The 18,311-nt window shown below is 42.0% G+C and overlaps 1 protein-coding gene across 5 annotated transcripts in view; it reads right to left on the bottom strand.

The window, feature by feature from the left end:
• The window catches only part of map7d1a (MAP7 domain containing 1a), a 42,867-nt gene extending 28,426 nt beyond the window's left edge, over positions 1-14,441 (bottom strand). For 4 of the 5 annotated variants that reach the window (XM_041942520.1, XM_041942523.1, XM_041942522.1 and 1 more), the window contains exon 1: positions 14,096-14,440. In XM_041942520.1, the coding sequence (XP_041798454.1) occupies positions 14,096-14,165 (70 nt within the window). In that variant the 5' untranslated portion in view covers positions 14,166-14,440. Of the gene's footprint in view, positions 1-14,095 lie in introns of all 5 variants that reach the window. The other variant, XM_041942521.1, reaches the window with a different exon arrangement.
• Between the last annotated feature and the right edge of the window lie 3,870 nt (positions 14,442-18,311).

Raw genomic sequence — 18,311 nt, 5'->3', positions numbered from 1 at the left:
TCACAGACAATTGATTATAGCTTCTATAGAGTATGCAACTGTACACATTGTGCTTCTTAAACCACAGACATCTCCTGGAAAACAAGCCATTTCACTTGTTCTTCAAACACACTGCTACCTTGTGATTAAAACTCTCATTATTATGAAACCTAAAAGGCACAGAGCTTGTCTGAGCTCAGGCTATGTCACCAGTTCAGAATATGGAGGCAGTTACTGATGACCCTGAGTTGGACGAAGCGTGATGGCCTGAGAGAACAGCAGCATGAGTCCATGAAAGAGTTCAGCTGGGAGACAAGACATTGTGTTTCCCCCTGTCGAAGCATGTCACTATTAAATAAGCATTCCTCGGGCAGCGATGCGCTCTGACAGAGAGGGGCCATTGTTGTGGTCTCTTCATGGCAACGGGACGGCAGCCAAAACACTGCAATGACAGTGAGAGGAGAAAGGCCGGAGGGGGAGCGGTAGTGAGATAAACTGAAAGTAGAGGATGAACACTGGAGTCCGTTCAGTGAAATTTTGTCATAAAATGCAACTTTATTGGAGGAAAGATGCTGAGAGGTGAGGTGAGAAAAAATTCAATGCTATATGACAACACAGCATCCGGAGCCTGTGAGTGACAGAAATCTAATATAACTGCCTGCTCTTGGCTTTTCCTCCTCCATTCGTCTGTGCTACTGTATTGAGGAAAAATCCTTTCACAGAAGACTTGTGAAGTCCAATTATCAAGCAAACCCTGACAACATTTTTTGCAAATTATACTATAACACAACCCCAAGCATTCCGTTGCAACTATCTCTGAATTTACCTTCTTACACCATTTTCTTACAGATCCCTAAGGGAAAGTACAACAACTACGTTAGCAAAGGTGATAGGAGCAAGTGCAGCTCTGATAGACGAGTATTGTGTTGCCTCATATCCTGTGAAAGTTCTCCACACACCTGAGAACCGGAGCCACAAAGAATTGGCTGACTGACAGGACTGTGGGCGACCGGTCAGACAATCACTGGGATCTATACTGTCAATGATGAAGAGAATGAGAAAGTAACACACTCTGGTATGTTGGCGGCACTGACAATGAATACCAATGAAACCTGAAGCTCTCTGGAGGAAAATGCGATGGGAGCTGAGGGAGAGGACTGCTGCTGCGTAGCAAGGGACTGGAACAAGGGCTGATTGATGCAGCACCCTGACTGTCTGGGCTACCAGACTACTGAGAGAACAGAGTGTACGATAGATGACTGAAAGTTAATGGGGAAAAAAAACAGAACATAAGATAAAGTTTGAACTATGAATGCATTTAGTAACTATTTATTATTGATGAATAATTGTTTAGTCTATTTAAAAAAGCAGTAAAATGCTCATCAAAAGTTTCTGGAGCCCATTGTGACTTCCTCAAATTACTTTTTCACTGTGTTATGCTTACAGTCACGGTACACTTTATTTTCTACACACTGCCATTTGCTGTAGATATTCTTTTTTGTGCAATACTTTTTAATTACTACTGTTTACTATTTTGCTATTTTATTATTATGTATATAATCTTTTTACTGCTTGCTATTTTGATATTTTAATATGTATAGTTTGCTCTTTATAGTCTTATTTCAGAAATTTTCAATTATTTCACTGTGTGTAATGCTGCTGCTGCACTACAATTTCCCAGCTTGGGATAAATAAAGTATATCTATCTGTCTGTCTGTCTATCTGTCTATCTGTCTGTCTGTCTATCTATCTATCTATCTGTCTGTCTGTCTATCTATCTATCTTTTTATCCAACCTTTGGTCAAACACCTAAAGAAATGTTATCTAATAGAATATAAAACAGCAGTTTAAAACAGCAAATCATTATATTTTCGCTGCTGGAAGCTGCAGATATTTGGTAATTTTGCCTGAAGTAATTAGTAATAGTAGTAATTAACTGATTGTCAAAGTAGTTAGAACGTCATTTTCTTTCACTCAAATAATGAATTAAGTAGCTACAACTGCACTTTTTTATTTTTTTCATACTGTGAGGTACCCTGTGGTGTTTTTGACCACTAGTAGCACTATGGAGGAGTGTTTTTACATGTGGATCCCCGTCCACACATCGACAGTTGGCAGCAATAACGTGCAAAGAAACGTTACAATACAGCAGCAAAAGCAATGAAGACGAAGACTGCAAACTAGCAAACATGAGTGCAAACAGTTTGAAATCTAAATTTAAACAGGGCTTTGGAAGTGTTTTCTGGGGAATGAACAGCATTCAACACATTTTCAGGCCTCAATCATACACATGATGCATGATCTGTCAAGATTAATGAATAGAATTCAGTGACTTTTGCCTGTCCTGGGCTGACAGTGATGGGTACATGTGTGTTTGGAAAAACTGTTTACACAGTGACCCCTTACTGCAAACAAGATTGGGACATACTCATGCGGGGCTTTGACAAGAATGCTTAAGTAATATTTGCACAGATGTACTGAATGCAATGGCAAAATATGCTCAGCAATTCATGAACTCGGTGTTCTGCCTGTTTGCAGTCACAGACAAAAAAAATCTGACTTGAACAAGCTCATCAAACTGTCTGCGAGACTGTTCTCATGTGGCCTGTTTCTGTGTGAAATCATTGCAGAAACAGGAGCATCAGCCTCATTCTATTATTATATTAACACAGCCGATGCAACAGAGGAGTCTATCAATGAAGCACTAACAACACCTTTGTGTAACTGCCTCCTTACAATATTTACATTCCAGCTTTCCAGAGGCACCGCACCCAGGGGACGACTCCAGCCGAAAGCCATTAGCCAGACCCTCTATGGACATCATTTACATTATTCATATTCATAAATCAATGCGTACCAACTTCCTCTGAGATGCTCGAGTCTCCATCAAGCCCTGAACATGAAAAAACACTTGCTGGACGGCATACAGAAGAAAAAAATTCACAAGCTCGATGACATTTCGTGCATATTGAAGGGTATGGTGTGCACAACCAGTCCTTAATTAGATGTCCTGAAAATCTAGGTTCTAATCAGATTCTTATTATAAACAGTGGGTCCAACGTGTTTCTTTCACATGCAATATTTCTGCATTTGTGTTGGATTGTGATTATCATGCCAGGGAAATGAAACTGTCAAATCAAATGAACATACACATCCCTGATACAACAAATTATTCAGCAATAAACTTGTTACTTTATATCTTTTTTTTAGTGTCAAATATATAATGTTAGGGAGAAAACTTTTGAAGCCAAGTTTTTAGGTGCTTGACATTTTAACAGAAGATATGATAATCCAAAATCTTCTTAGAGAACACTTTTTAGGTATTACTGCCACTATAATTAGCATACTATATATGCCATATTAGCATAATCTGTTACTAATCTGGGGGTAGTGAGTTCATAAATCTAAAAGCAGTGATGTCATGGCATGGTTGCCTTGTTTTCACCTACAACTGAGCTGCAAATGGGAATTCGACAGCTATGAGAGCCAATAAAGTGGGTCAGAGGAGGTTCAGAAATCTGTAGCATGCTGAGCGTGATCACTGGTTGATCACGTGCAGCGCACCGTCACCTTGCACCACAGCTGAGCTGGCCCCATCCTGTCTCCCTATGGGGCCTCTCTAGCTTTTAGGTGTCAAACAAAGCTTGAGGCACTCAGCTGAACCCATTTACATGCAAAAGTAATACAATGGAATAAGATATCTGTGGAACTCAGCAGAAATGGTAAAGGAACCCCTGCAGAAGTGGGTGTATGCATGCATGAGCACAGTGTGGGAGCAGAATGGCAGGTTGCGAATCAGCAGGTAATTAGCACAGACTCAGTGCCATTTCTCAGTTAGATACATGTTGGGTTGGACAAAATATACAGTATGTGCGACTTAAAATGTTGTTTGGAAAAACGTAGCACAGGCTCTGCTAAGATCACTGTACATTCACTCCCAAAGTACAATCACAAAGGTATTTCAGTACAGTTTGGCTGATGACACTGGGAGTACAGTGCCAAGTTAAAACTGGGACAACTGGTAATACTGACACACAAAATGTGATTAAGCAGAAATCCAATTTCACAGCATATTATTTTGTTAGAGCAGGTTATAAATACCCATACTGCAAAGACTGCTTCTTCACATAGTGCTGCCCCTCTGCCACTTAAATGGACTTAGTCACCTCCAAAACTGCAGGGTACATGAGCCCTTCGAGTTGAATGATTTTAATAACAACAGAGTGCAGAATATGAATATTTATGTCGAAGCAATAAGATTGCTGTAATAAAAACACATAAGGAGAGAGAGAATAGGTCTTTGCAACCTTGAATGGAAGCTCTTTTATCTCCACACAGCTGTACAAGCTATAAGGACCTGACAGTCAACTGTACTAAGCACAGGGTTGAGACAATAAACTACACTGGCATTTTTCTACTTGCTCATCAACCTCGCAGGAGACCCGTGAATCAGGGTAAGAAAACCTTATGTCCTCCACAGCACAGCAAAACACATGACTCACTGTATGACAGAATCTGCAAACTATGACAGCACATTCTTATGACAGTGTTTGCTCATTAACAGCTTGGGGAGGGACACTTTCGGTGCAAACTGCCTGATACAAAAACAAGCAGACATTCCCGGTGTGAAACATACAAAGAATAGTAAGCTTTAAAAGGATATTTCTGATATCACAGCGACTAAAAACCGCTGCTTATTCCCAATGCAATGCCAATGTCTTGCCAAGATATTGTGCAGAGTAAAAATATAGGGCAAGACACATGTAATATTTATAAAGACAAGAGCTTCACTCTTAAGCACAATCTTCTCTGTCTCCTGGAAAGAAGAGGCCTGGCTGCGCTGTCAGACCACCAACAGGAGTAGCTGAACGTTTATAATACAACAGCACAGATTAGTTACAAAATCTACATATGCCTAATCTTACAGAAAACAGCTGATAAATGAGGTGGAAATGCAGCGCATTCTCTTGAAAAATGGAAATGAGGCAAACAAGAGACGAGGAAACAGTATTGAGACCCGGAGTGTGAAATCAAAAGACTGGAAAGGGAAAAGGGCGGCAACCCCCCCCCAAAAAAAGAAAAGAGGAACTCAGGAAACACACAGAGAATGGATCTGCATCTCATTTGGGATGGGCCAGGGGACTAATGAACTACCTCATCGCTTACCCCCCTAACCCGTCGCCCCTTCACCCTGTTGTGTCCCTCCTGCACCGAATAGGGTGATGTAAGAGGGCAAGGGGGCCCAGACACACAGGAAGCACAGAGTAAACAACAAGCACTGACTCCATGCCAAACCAGGCCCTGCGTGTGTGTTTGGAGACCAAAGTTTTCATTAGATGTGCTCACGTCTGAGGACGATCATTTTAAATGGGAACCGAGATAAACATCATTAAAGTCTGTGCACAAGCTGCACTTGAATACCACAAGGATTACTTGGTCATTTTTGACTAGGGCTGCAATTAATGATGATATTAATGACCAATTATTTTGTTAATTATCTTTTAAATTAAACTTTAAAGGTTCAGAGTGTAGGATTTAGTGGCATCTAGCAGCAAGGTTCCAGATAGCAAACGACCGAAAACCTCTCGTCTCCACCCTCCTTTTCCGAAGCATGTAGGAGAACCCTTGGTGGCTACAAACCTGGCAAAAAAAAAACATTAAAGGAGCTCTCTAGAGCCAGTGTTTGGTTTGTCTGTTCAGGGCTACAGTAGAAACATGGCAGAGCAACATAGCGGACTGCATGGAAGAGGACCCGCTCCCTCTGTAGATATAAAGAAAAACACAGTTATTCTTATTTTTAGGTGATTATACCCTGATAATGACAACATACCGACACAATTATTTTCCACTTCAGCCACATGTTAATGAAAATGTTCATCAAAATTTCCCAGAGCCCCAGGTGAGATTGCTTGTTTGGCTGACCAAGAGCCCAAAACCAAAATATATCCAATTCACACTGAAATGAAAAGAGAAAAGCAGTGATCCTCATATTCAAGAGGCTGGTTGTGTAGATATTTGACTGATAAGCAACTTAAATGATTAATTGAGCATCAAAATTCATGTTGATTTTATGTTGGCTGTGATCATGATACAACTGAGAAAACAAGGACCGAGTTAGACCTTCAACTAACCACGATTTTAATTATCCATCCATCTGCCAACTTATTTATTTGATTAATTAATAATCATTTAGCCTGTAAAATGCCAGAATACACTGGAAAATGGCAATCACAGTTTTCCTTCACACATCTTGCTGTTATTTGAGCTACAGTACAAAACCTAAAAATTCTCAATTTACTATCTCATGAGCGAAAGAAAAGCAGCAAATGATGAGAGGCTGAAACTAAGGAATGCTTGGAAAGTGATGAAAATAGCTTCAGAATAATTTTCCTCAGAATGACTGCTAGAAAAAACAGGTCAGATATATCTGATGCAGACTGATGAGCCCACTCATCAGGCTCATGTCTGCCTAATATATGATAAAAGTGCATCTGCATACCGATCAAGAGGGTTGAAGACAAGACAGCATACTCTCATGGCACGTCAATCGGTCGGTGAATACTAATGTCTCTGTCAGTGACTGCAACAGCTTTCATCCCATCACCTGGGCCAGGCTGAGGACAATGCCTGGTATTTAGCTGCTGCTGCTGCTGCTGCTCGCTCCTGCACCGGCGTATGCCCCAAAGCCACAGCAGTGATGAAAGGCTCCGCTTATCCGAACTAGCAGCAGCCCCCTGGGGACCCTGCATCTGCTGCTGCCACCAACATGCTCCAACATAAACGGATAAGTAATGTAGACAGCCTGACCAGTGGTGGAGTAGAGTGTCAAGAACCGGCAAACTCGAGCCTTTCTCAATGACATCAGAGGACAAGAAGGGAATTCTGGGCCGCACAAGCTGCCATTCATAACTGGAAGCGGCATACAGGCATGCCATCCAGTCGCTCCTGGCAACCTGCTCCACATCCCCTTTGGGGGGGATGGGAAGTGACAGCATGATCTAATTCTCATTGGTCTCAATGACAGGGTTTTCTGGTCCCCTGTTTAGTTTGCAATGTCTCCAAAATATATCAAAAAACGTATTGACCAAATAAACAAAGTTTGACAGGACCCTTAAGAGCAACATGCTCAAGATTTGTAGCTACTGCACTAATGTCTAGCTCCATGGTTCAGTGACAGGGAAATGTAGATTTGACTAACGGGAATATTCATATTAGGTAAGAAACACATACAATGGGCTTGCCTGTGGTTAGCCACCTTAAGATCCATTGTCTTGGATATATGGGGATCTATTTGTAGAAATGTATTTGTATAGAATTTTCAGCAGCGTATAATCACCTGAAAATGAAAGCTGTTGTGCTTTCATTATCTTAGATGGAGCCTTTTCACATGTTTAATGCCCACTGTATGTTCTTATAAACGCTTTGAAAGGAAGCGGCAAGGCAAGGGATATTCAGCAGGTTGCCATCTACAACCGCACAGCTAGATGTCACTAAATCCTACACACTGGTAGCACTCACAAAACTTTGTCTGATTGGTCATTAATTCCAGGTATCTCTCAGGTACAGTATCTGTCATCCCCTCTATGGATTTCCCATCTACTGCATGTGGCAGTCTAATTACCCTTTTTGCACAGAACTGCAGAACTTGACATTATGTTAATGAAAGTACCATGAACAATGACATGGTGCAAATGGAGTGGAGAGACTGAAGTGTTGCCTCTTTACTCTTGAAGCATCTCGAGGATCAGTAAATAGATACAGGTAATGTAACTAGTGACATTTTACATCAGTACTGCTGACATTTTGGAGAAGCTGTGACTGTGTGTGTCCTTGTCTGAGGTAGCTGACAGCACTGTTGTTTGTCATTTTCTTCCAATGACGGTTATTTTCGTAAACATTACCTAAAGCAAAACTCAGACCCGGGCAGTAATCTCATGCCTGTTCAACATGCAATTACACCCAACAGTTATCATTAACTGGATTTTTCTATCCCCACACAAAAACACAGAACTTTTCGGCTGGCAGCAGGGTCCAATCATGGGTTTTATAATCACAGGTAACGGCAACCAGGCCAAACGTTCACTCCCACTCCTTCAGTATCGAGGTTTAAATCCATCAACAAGAACATGAAGCTGCAACTATTTTATAATTTCCTTAAAAAAATGGAAATGGATGAAAAAAGTGGCTCCAGATGACACATGATAGACCTGCCAAGGAACATGTAGGGCGATCAAGATGTGTTTACAGTGTAAGATGCAAGCCCTTTAGCTGAACACAGGCCGGTCTAATAGTAGCGGATAGGTCTGGTGACTGGAACTTTCAGATGACCACAGAGCAGCCCATCTGGGATATTTTCAGACCTGGTGGAGGTGGAAGGAACAAGCGACGCAGTCCAAATCTAGACTTCCCTCCCCTCGTCCTTCCTCTGGTGTCCCAGGAAGAAGGGAAGTACAGCTAACGGATTATAAATTTAGGTGACAACGCTGCAGCATCGGCCTGCTCGGTGCATGTCACAGTCGAGACTAAAAAGAAGGAAAGGGGTTAGGAAAAGCTGATGCCTTCCAAATGGCACATGTGAATGTTTGTTGGGCTTCTCGTGATAATAAAGCAAAGGAGTCTGTAGCAGGAATGGCATGTTTCCTTGGCATTCAGTCACTTTCTTACTATCCAGCTGCTGCAGCTATGCAGCACCATGGACCAAACTGTGGCCTTTTAATTTTTGTCTTGTTGTCTTAAACTGCTTCTTCTTTTTCTTTTTTTTTTGAAGGTTATATAAATCCATTATGTAGAGCACATTCAATTGTCTGTGCACATTGCATGGACTAAATAAACTTGGTCTGCCTTTCCGTGGTCCAGTCATTTGAACAACCTCTGCACCATAGACTTTCTGGTTTCATTTAGCTCGAGCAGTCAGTCTATAGGTGATAAATGTTGTTTGTGTTGGTTTTGGAAGCAACAATTACCCATTTTATTATAAGAAACAGTTTATCATTTTGGGACATATGTGCTTGCATGCTGAGAGTTGGATGAAAAGCCAGTTAGTCTAGCTTGGCATAAAGACTGGACAGGTCTTAACAGCTCTGTCTTACGGAAACAAAATCTGCCAACCATGACCACAAAGCTCACTAACACCTCATAATCTCATATCCGTACAAAAAACAAACAAAAAAATGCACTGTTCCTTTAACCGCCCTCATGCAGTTTGGCTTTACTGGGGAGTTGTTTTGCACCAAATAATTCTCCTGTATAATGTTGTAACACACACTTCTAAACACACCTACTCAGCACCAAACAATTTTGAGCTCTGCTCCCTGCTTTCAGTCCTTCAGCTCAAAGTAATCTCAGGTGGTCCTTGACAAGTCAAAGCTGTCGAATGATCAACTGTATTACATATCAAAGGGCCTTGTTATACAGAAAAGACCAAAGGAGCTGGAGAGGTGAGGACAGGTTATACATCATAAAGTCAGCCTTCAAACACATTCTCTGAGAGCCAGATGCATTCTTGGGCCAAAACGTGAAGTTACGAGTATCTTTGGCCCATTTTAAAGGCTAATCTACCAAAACTGTAGCCCCCAGTGATTTTAAGTGTGACTAATAACACGAGTAATGGGACTATGGAAAGTCAGTGAATCACTCCAGTCATCATCACAATGCAATATGCGCAAGGCATAAAAGGCATGGCCTTGTATCAATTATCACGTATCAGCGTTTGAGTGACATTAGCCAGAATGCCAACTGAAAAATTACTCATAAAAACATTTTTTGTCATATTAAGACTATCTTGTGGTTTCAGTTGTTTAGAGGTGGTTAAAGGGTAAGAAAATTGAACTCTAATCCTATCTAATCCTACCTTAATCCATGTTTTCAGAGTAAACAGAAAATTAGAGGACTTCACACACTGCAGAATTTCAGAAGCTCAATTAGGCTGTGTCACGAAAACAAACATGAAATGTGCCTGCATGCATGCATTGACCGCTGTCAGTAGCCATTTCCTGGTAGAACACTGCAGAAGCTGCCCGTTGACACACGTTTGAGTGCTGGTAAATGGGTAGGCTTTCTACATTATTTGCCTTTCCAGAGTGCAGGGTTACAGATCTACCTCTATTCCCTTATGAGAGGTCAGCGTCTGGCCAGTGTGATTTACACCATCTGGGTGCCACAGAGTGGACCGGCACTGACGTGATGCTTCCTCTATGTAGGGAGTAGAAATCTGTAGAGGGCAGTTCAGTTAGTGTTGGGGTTTTTTTACCGTTACCACGTTACTGCATCTCTTGCCTTCCTCTGGTTTCTACTTGTCTTTACTTTATATCTTTAGTCCCCTCTTTCTTTTAATTTCTCCTTTATTGGGACTTAACTATCTGGCACTAACAGCTTCATATTCTGTGCATATTCACAAACATGCATACAAAAGCTTGCAAATATATGGAAGATGCATTAAGAGCTCCTATTTAATAGAGCAGACTTTGCATATTAAGTGCACAACTTGAGTATTTGGACAATGCCATGATTTTTGGCTCTGTACTCCAACAAATTACAGTGACTGTGCACTTTGAGTGCCAGCTTTGAGCTTAAAACCGAAGGTGTTTGTATCGACACAGGATATCAATTGCAGCCCCATCACTGTCATGCTGAATATGCAGGGGCAGGAGGGGGGTATGCTCAAACCAGTATGTTGTGAATACACTTAAAGCTGTAACTAAGCTCTTGAACCCCAGTCAGTGTTTCATTTTAAATCCAATGTGCTGGAGTACAGACGAGCCAAAAGACTGAAAATGTGTCACTGTCTAAAAACTGCACTGCAGTTTCAAAAGCAGACCTCAACGCCACAGTGCTGGCATGACTTCAGTCACTTCTGTGGGACTCAGATGTTTCTGTTCTTTTCCCTTCTCTCTGCAAACTTCAGAGGGACAGGGGCTGACTCCCCTGTATAAAAACCACTGAATGCGGGCTTTGAACATATCTAAATATGCTAGAACTGGGAAGCCCCCAGTCTCCAACACCAACTGCCTGAAGCAGCTTTAAAGGACCAATCAATTAATCTAAAAAAGTTCTATCTTGTGAAAGAATGTAAAGTACACTAATTCTGAATGTGCTACTTTAATCCTTTTAGCCCTGCGTGCCTGGAAGAAGCCATTTGATTGACAAAGAAAAGCTGTGATTGCAGGCACATACACTGACTTAAATGGATTATGCAGGATGGAGCCTACACATAGGTTGGTGCCCTTTGTGCACACCACCCAGTGATGTGAGATTAACAAACAGCAGGAGCAGCATTTTAAATATAATGCTGTGCTGTCATTTTAGCCCTCTAATACAGAAATATACAGATTTTTAATTTCACTGTGTAAATGACTTGAGCCCTCAAATATTCCAGCTCACAGGACACATTTCAAGAAGATACTGCCATAAACAAGCCTGTTGCATGACTGATACAGTGTGATTCATATCTATATAAAGCTACAGTAGCATGCAACATTATTGCACTCCCAAAAATACATGGAAGTAAATTGCTCTTATTCACAAATACTAAATCATAACTTCAAACATCTCTCCTGCAGAACATGAAAACATCTCGTTGTGACACACACTTCACCGCCGCATTGCTCACAATTAATCCTGCGCAAAAACAATGTCGGTTCCCGTTGTTATCTGGCTCCATTATTAGGCAGTGGATCTAGGAGGGCCCATGGGATCCTGCCCACTGCTAATTTGCAAAGACACTAGAGCAGCAATCTCTCCAAAAATGGGACGCGGTCGCACGTATTCTCCTGATTACACAACAACTCCTGCCGCTGAAGATGTACGCCTCACTGATCCTGTTCACTACAGTTCAGGATTGACAGCCAAAGCTGGCGGATTCTCCCATATTACACTAAAGACAAGGACTAGCCTGTGATCTGCTGAGGCCCTTTATCCTCAATATGGCTGTGGTGAGGCAACTTGTCTTTTTTCCTTGAAACAAAGTTTGCATAATGGGCTCATTTACAATTTGCATCGTGCATTGCGCACCGACAGTAAGAATTTTAGAGATATGACTGTTCACACTCACCTGAAATGCCTGTGATATGCTATAAAAAGCTAATCTTAAAAAGGAAAATAAAAGTTTCTATTCATCTCAGATGGTCATAGCTTAGATGTTCAGGTACGGGGATTAAAGAGGACGACCAGACAGAGCCGACTGTCAAAGAGTGGCAGAAAGGAGAGCCCAGAGAGAAGAAAGCCTGCATGAAGAAAAGAAGGATTAGAAGATCTTCCCCAACAGTCCTGACAGCAGGTTTTCACAGTGCTGGGCCAGGCTTTCAATAGCTCTAGTCCAAGGGCTAGCTTTCAAGCAGGACAGATCAAGTCAGCTTTCTTTTGTGGCTAGAAAGGAGACTTTTCCAATTGTTCTACTGCTTCCAGGTGTTGTTGAAATATCCTGCTCAAGGGTGTTTTACATGGGCAACACACATTCTTGGTAGCTGACAGGGCAAGAAAACATGTCTTTTATCAGAGATATTTTAGTGATGGACGCACTCTCCCGCCTCCTTCATAAGAGAACGTGATCCCCGATATCATAAAGGTAAAATCTTAACCAAGAGCACTCAAAGTGATATTCAGAAGTACATCCTTATCTGACAGAGCTGTGCAGATGTGAAAAAGAGAGGCGCTGGAGACAAATATGGCACTTTGAGCTTGACTTACTGGATGCATGAGCGGTGTTGGACCTCTGATGACCTTTTGACCACTGATGACTTATTAGAGACAGCTGGAAAAACAACTTTTTGGTCATTCTCACTTAGCACGGGAAGCATAACAGCCTGGCTGACAGACTGTACGTCACATGAAACAAGACGCCTGATGTCAGCGCGTCTGCCATGAGTCACATCACACATGACGACAGCCCTCTTTTTGCTCATATATACACGTTACTCAGAACACAGGGATTTAAAGACAATCCAGTCTACCGGTCGATATTCCCACGATCGGGGTGGAGCACATCTCTCCTCCTGCTTGACGCAGCGCCAAAACAAGCTGACCTCCCTATGCGAAGCCCCCTGTCAGCAGGAAGGAAGTTTTCTGTTGTCAGAAGGAGGGGGTCACATTGTGTGTCCCATTCTCCTTGCAGAAACAGGCATCATGTCAGTACACAATGCTTTGGCACGGACACTCAAACGTTTGACCAATGTTGGGGTGTCTTGCAAGACCAACTTCACGTTGGCAGGATTCCAACACGGCTGTTTCATCTCCTCTCAGACATTTGTTGTAACTCAGAGATCAGACACGACACTGGCCTTGAACTGCATGAACTGACATAGTTTGTAATTGCACAAATAAAGCGGTGGGGCAAGCCGAATGTGGCCGGACTGTGAGGTGGACTCTTTGCTCCTGCACTCTGGCCTTAAGCAGCAGCCTCTCATCAACATTTTCTTGATTTCAGGAGTTTGTCAATGCACCTCTGCACCAGCAGGCAATCAGCGTGACTGCACCTGTGCATGCATCAACTACTGACTGCATTTGGAAATCATCCTGTGGCAGAGTAGCAGCAAAGAGGAGATAGAAAGGGACGATACACTGAATGCATCATATTAGAAGTGAGCTAAACATAACATACAGAGGGGGATGGGGTGGTACTAGTCAGATTACCTCATCTAGCGCAAATTGTGTTGTTATAACCCTGATGGCTGAGCTCGAAAGCAATGGCAACATATTTTTACAAGAGACAGCCATCAGCAGTCAGTGACGATCACACCGGCGTTTTTTCTCATCATCAAAAAGGTTTGCAAATTTGTAAATCATCTCTTTATTGTCACTCAGATTAAGATCTGGTTTGAGGTTTAGGTGTTAAAGCTGTGGACATCAACAAGGTTAGCTGCGGGGTTTGTGGACTGTCTGTACCCGCACCTCCTAATGGATTATTCATTATTCATCAGACAAATTTATTCCCGGCCACGGTCTGTGTTGCTCTACCTGACTTGCAGCACCGGTTCTCGGCCCCGACACGAGGGCAGGGGACGGTAAAGTTAACACCACCGAGACAAGGTTTTAACTGTGAAGACGTGACAAAGGAGGTGAATGACAAAGCACTAGCGCAGTCCTTTTTTTAAACACGCTATCAGCTTTCAGGTAGACTTACATGTTGCTCCTGGCAGAGTATTTTCTTCCATTTCGGCGGCAGTATCCTCGCTTTCTGTCCTTTTGTTCATTCAATCATGCGAGTTTCGGCTCTTCCTCTCCGGCAGTCCTCTCATTCCTCAGGCAGAATGGGATGAGGGGAGGAGGAGGAGGGGGTGAAACTTGGTCGAGTTGCACCCGATGTCCTGAGCGAACCGGGCAGGAAACCCTCCTGAGCAAGCGGTCCAAACAAAATGAAGAAACAAAACAAAACCCGGTCAGTAGCCGCCTGTTGGCTGACGCACCGGTGGCTGCGTCCGCTCCTCGGAGAAGTTCAGTAAAAAAGGTGTCTGAGGGATTAGAGGAGGGAGAAAACGGGGAGGAGGAGGGAGAGAAGTTTCTCACTCTCCGACACAATTCAGCTGATGCGGTGCTCGTGCGGATGGTCCGTCGCTGGCCTCCGGATCGGACTGTACCATTACAAAGAGGGGTCCGCGGCTGCTGCACAAGTATTGTCGTTACATATTAGCTAGATTTAACGTTATCAAAGACATATACAGCAAATCATTCACTACTATTGTGCTATATTATAACCTAAAGTAATAGGTTAAGGTTCATAAACGAATTTCTTTATGTGACGAAAATAGTTACTCCCCCTCCGTTCTTATTGGCTCCTCCACCCACGAAACTACAACCCTCACGCAGCCAGGTCACAGTTCACATTCAATATAAACCTTTTTCATTGGAAAACCTTTGACCAGCATTCTTATGCGTTATCTTATATTTTCTGTTTGTTTATTATTTATTTATTTAGGCATGGCCTAGTAGCTAAAAGAGTTCTTTAACAGTAAAGGTCTATCAATATGACAAACTATTATATTTAAATAATGGAAGAATGCTGTAACTTTTCATTGCAGTTTTTCAGCAGGATTTCACATGTTTTTTTGTGGAAAAACATTTGATTTACTCTGTGCAGTTCTTTTGCATTTTTTTGGCATTCAAAATCAATATACATTTATGTTTTTCCAACTGCACATCCAGCTCTAAGTGGGTACATTTGCAGGACAAAAGCAGCTACCTTCTACCTGAGTAGTCTGGAAATTGAAAGTGGATGCATTGTGTCAAGACAAGAGGATAGTACGCCCATGCAGTCCATCCTTGCTTTTCAATGCTGTATGTCAGCACACTTTCAGATTACATTAGGGCAGCTTTCTCACTGTCTGCAGCTAAGAGTCAACCACATGGAGGCAACTGTTAATTTGTTGGCGCAAATAGGTTGTACATGCATGTAATTTCAGTGTAAAGAGAACACTAGATTTTCCCGTCAGCCTGGTTTTTGTTTTAGTGATGGATGATTGACATGTTAAACAAGTTACTCCACCCAAGATAGAGTGTTACTGTTATACATTTAGATTTTTTTTAAAGTCGGAGACAACATGACCCGAGTCAAAACATTAAGCTTAAAAAAGTTGCTCGTTACATAACAGTTTTAAGTTCTACAGAGTGTCTTCCCGTCTACCACCTGTGGATCTCTCAGAGCATCTGCCAAGGTGGGGGCTGGGTCAGGGGCTGATCGGCACGCTTGAGAGGGGACACCCTGTCAAAAGGACCCCAGTGGGGCTCTTTTGTGCAGCTGTTGAGTCGTGTTCACCCAAACCCCCAAGAGCCACCTGTCACTGCAACTGGAAAGTGGGGGATGTTGAAAGCGGTGGGGGCTGGGTGTGCTGCAGAGTGTGTGGTTGAGTTGGTTGTACAGAATTAAAGCAAAAAAGAATGACTGTTTAATGTCTGCATGTCTCAACATCTGCATGTATTTGTTGGCTTTCCTCTTGATCGCCCTTGATGAATTCACACTATGACTCAAATAAATGGTTTTGTCAAACATCCCAGTTTCCCCGAAGTCATTACAGACAAACTGTTGATTCAAGAACTATCTGTAATTGAATCACAGATAAGTATGGTATTTCATTTACTGAAAAAAGAAGCTAAGTTTGCACTTCTTTCAAGTCAAGGGACGACTGAAAGAGAGCAGGAAATGTCTTTGAGTGCTAATGAAAGATCAATGGCCTCATTTATCAGCCAAAACTCAAGATTTACAGAAATGGGAGCCATATTTCTTTCTTGCACCACCTTTGCTCTTAGTTACCTGGAGCCTTGTGGCTTAGACAGATTATTGAGGCTTTAATAAACTCTTTCATGTCATAGTACAAACAAGCTAGTTCAACAATCAGTCTCATCAAAGGAAAATAACAGAAGGAATTGGAATATGTTGGACAAATAAATAAATGTTTTGTGGTAATGTGCTGAGTATGAACTATTACACAACATTCTGTTGTGTAAAAAGAAATAACAAAGACTGAAGAGTCCATTCTGCGTGCTACCTTACAGTGGAGTACACCAAATCTGAAAGGAAACTAGCTGACTGCTGCTCAGATTAACTTCATTATCTCCTCCTTATATTTTGGTCTGTCACATTGTGCAAATATGAAACAAATGCTGTAATAACTAATTTTTGAGATCTAAAATATGTTTTATTGCTTCCTATTATGGATTTTTTACCTACAACATTATGGGAAAGCAACTAAAATGCCCCAGATGTCATAAACATCAGCTCTACTTTTGAATTGCTCTGCAGATGCATGTTTTTAGATCTATTGTGCTGCCTCTTTAGCCAACGTATTGAAACCCCTCAATCCTTTCATCCTTTCATCCTCATCCCCCCCAGCTCTTGAGCCAACACGTGCGCACACTTGCACAAGAACACCTGTGCACACACACAAAAAAATCTCTTTTTTATAAAAATAAAAAAGTATATTGAATCAACAGCATATGCCACCCTTGATTTCTGCAGGAACAAGACATGCTGAGTACTGTGTTAAGTGTTATGACAATGAAGAGATACACTGACCAAAATTCAACGAGGCACAAATGAATAAATTTACATATGTTTGCAGATTATAATCAACATGAATTTTTAAAGAAAAATGTCCGTATGGTGTATTTATTTTACTTTTGAGTAGTCATACGGATCCAACACAGTATAGCTTCTTCCCACAGTTTGATTTAGAAACTGTGATATGAAAATGGACTTTAATTTACTGTTGAGTTCACACTAGACAGTGGACCAGGTGCTTGAGCCAGCAGTCTGATAGGAAAATTAAAGGTCTCAGGATGAAAGCATACCTCAAAGTCAGGAGGCGTGTTTCCATTTATTACACATCACTGTACCGTGCTGTGCTAATGAGCCATTCAAAGTAAGGTGGAGCAGATAGGAGAAAATAGCACAGTTGGTCACCATTAGCTGCAATTTGGGTGTGCTGAAGTGCTGCACGTCTTTTTAACGTTCTGCAGACTGAAACAGTGACTGATGAAGATACCATAAGTGCACTCGCATGCTTTCATCTGTCTTTCTACTCTCATATTCTCTCACTTATTGTTCTGTATTCATTCCAAGTTCTGTGTGCAACCTGAGAACCTGCGTTGTCTCCATTTGTGAACCACTTGTGTGACCTCACTGCACACAGGAAGTGGAGGATCCCCTCCTCTATCCATCCCTCAATGCTCAAGAAAGGACTTGATTTTGGAGCTGCAGCTGCACTCCTCACTTAACACACACACACACACACACATCTCATTAAACTGCGACTGATCGCCGTAAGCAGCTCATGCCTCGAAAAAAAGGCAGTTAACAGAGAACACTGGGGATAAGAGAGTAAACAAAAATCATTACTACTGAGAGGGTGTGATTGCATCAGTAAATACACATCCCCAAAGCAAGGGGAACCAATTAGAGAGATGGGAATGCAGAGGTAAAAAGCTGAACAGAAAAGAAAGAGTGAGGTGGGATCCGGTAACAGACTATGTGACAACTGATACCACAGAAGAAAATAGAACTGCTGATGAAGGCTTATCTTTGTAAAGATAGCATCCTGAAGCCTGATGTCTCCCTTTCTTTGCGCATGTTTGAGCACTGTGCTGTTTGGGCAGGAACCAACAGGAGTCCAACAACATGAACTGAACAAAAACCTGTGTGGAGCTCAGGTGTTGGGGAGTGGAAAAAGCGCAACATCCTGCTTGAGTTGAAGTAATGTTACTTGATTCAAATATCACAGGAGTAGGCTTGCTTCTTTTGACACAGCACATATGTGGCTTCTTTGGAGAAACCGTGTGTTACAAATAGTCACTTTGTCACTGTGAGTGTTTCCATTCAGCAGGTTTACATCATCTCAGAGATGCTT

This window comes from Chelmon rostratus, chromosome 8, assembly GCF_017976325.1.
Source record: "Chelmon rostratus isolate fCheRos1 chromosome 8, fCheRos1.pri, whole genome shotgun sequence".
NCBI lineage: Eukaryota > Metazoa > Chordata > Actinopteri > Chaetodontiformes > Chaetodontidae > Chelmon > Chelmon rostratus.
Note: the sequence above shows the minus strand (reverse complement) of the source record. Positions and strands in the feature narration are given on the sequence as shown.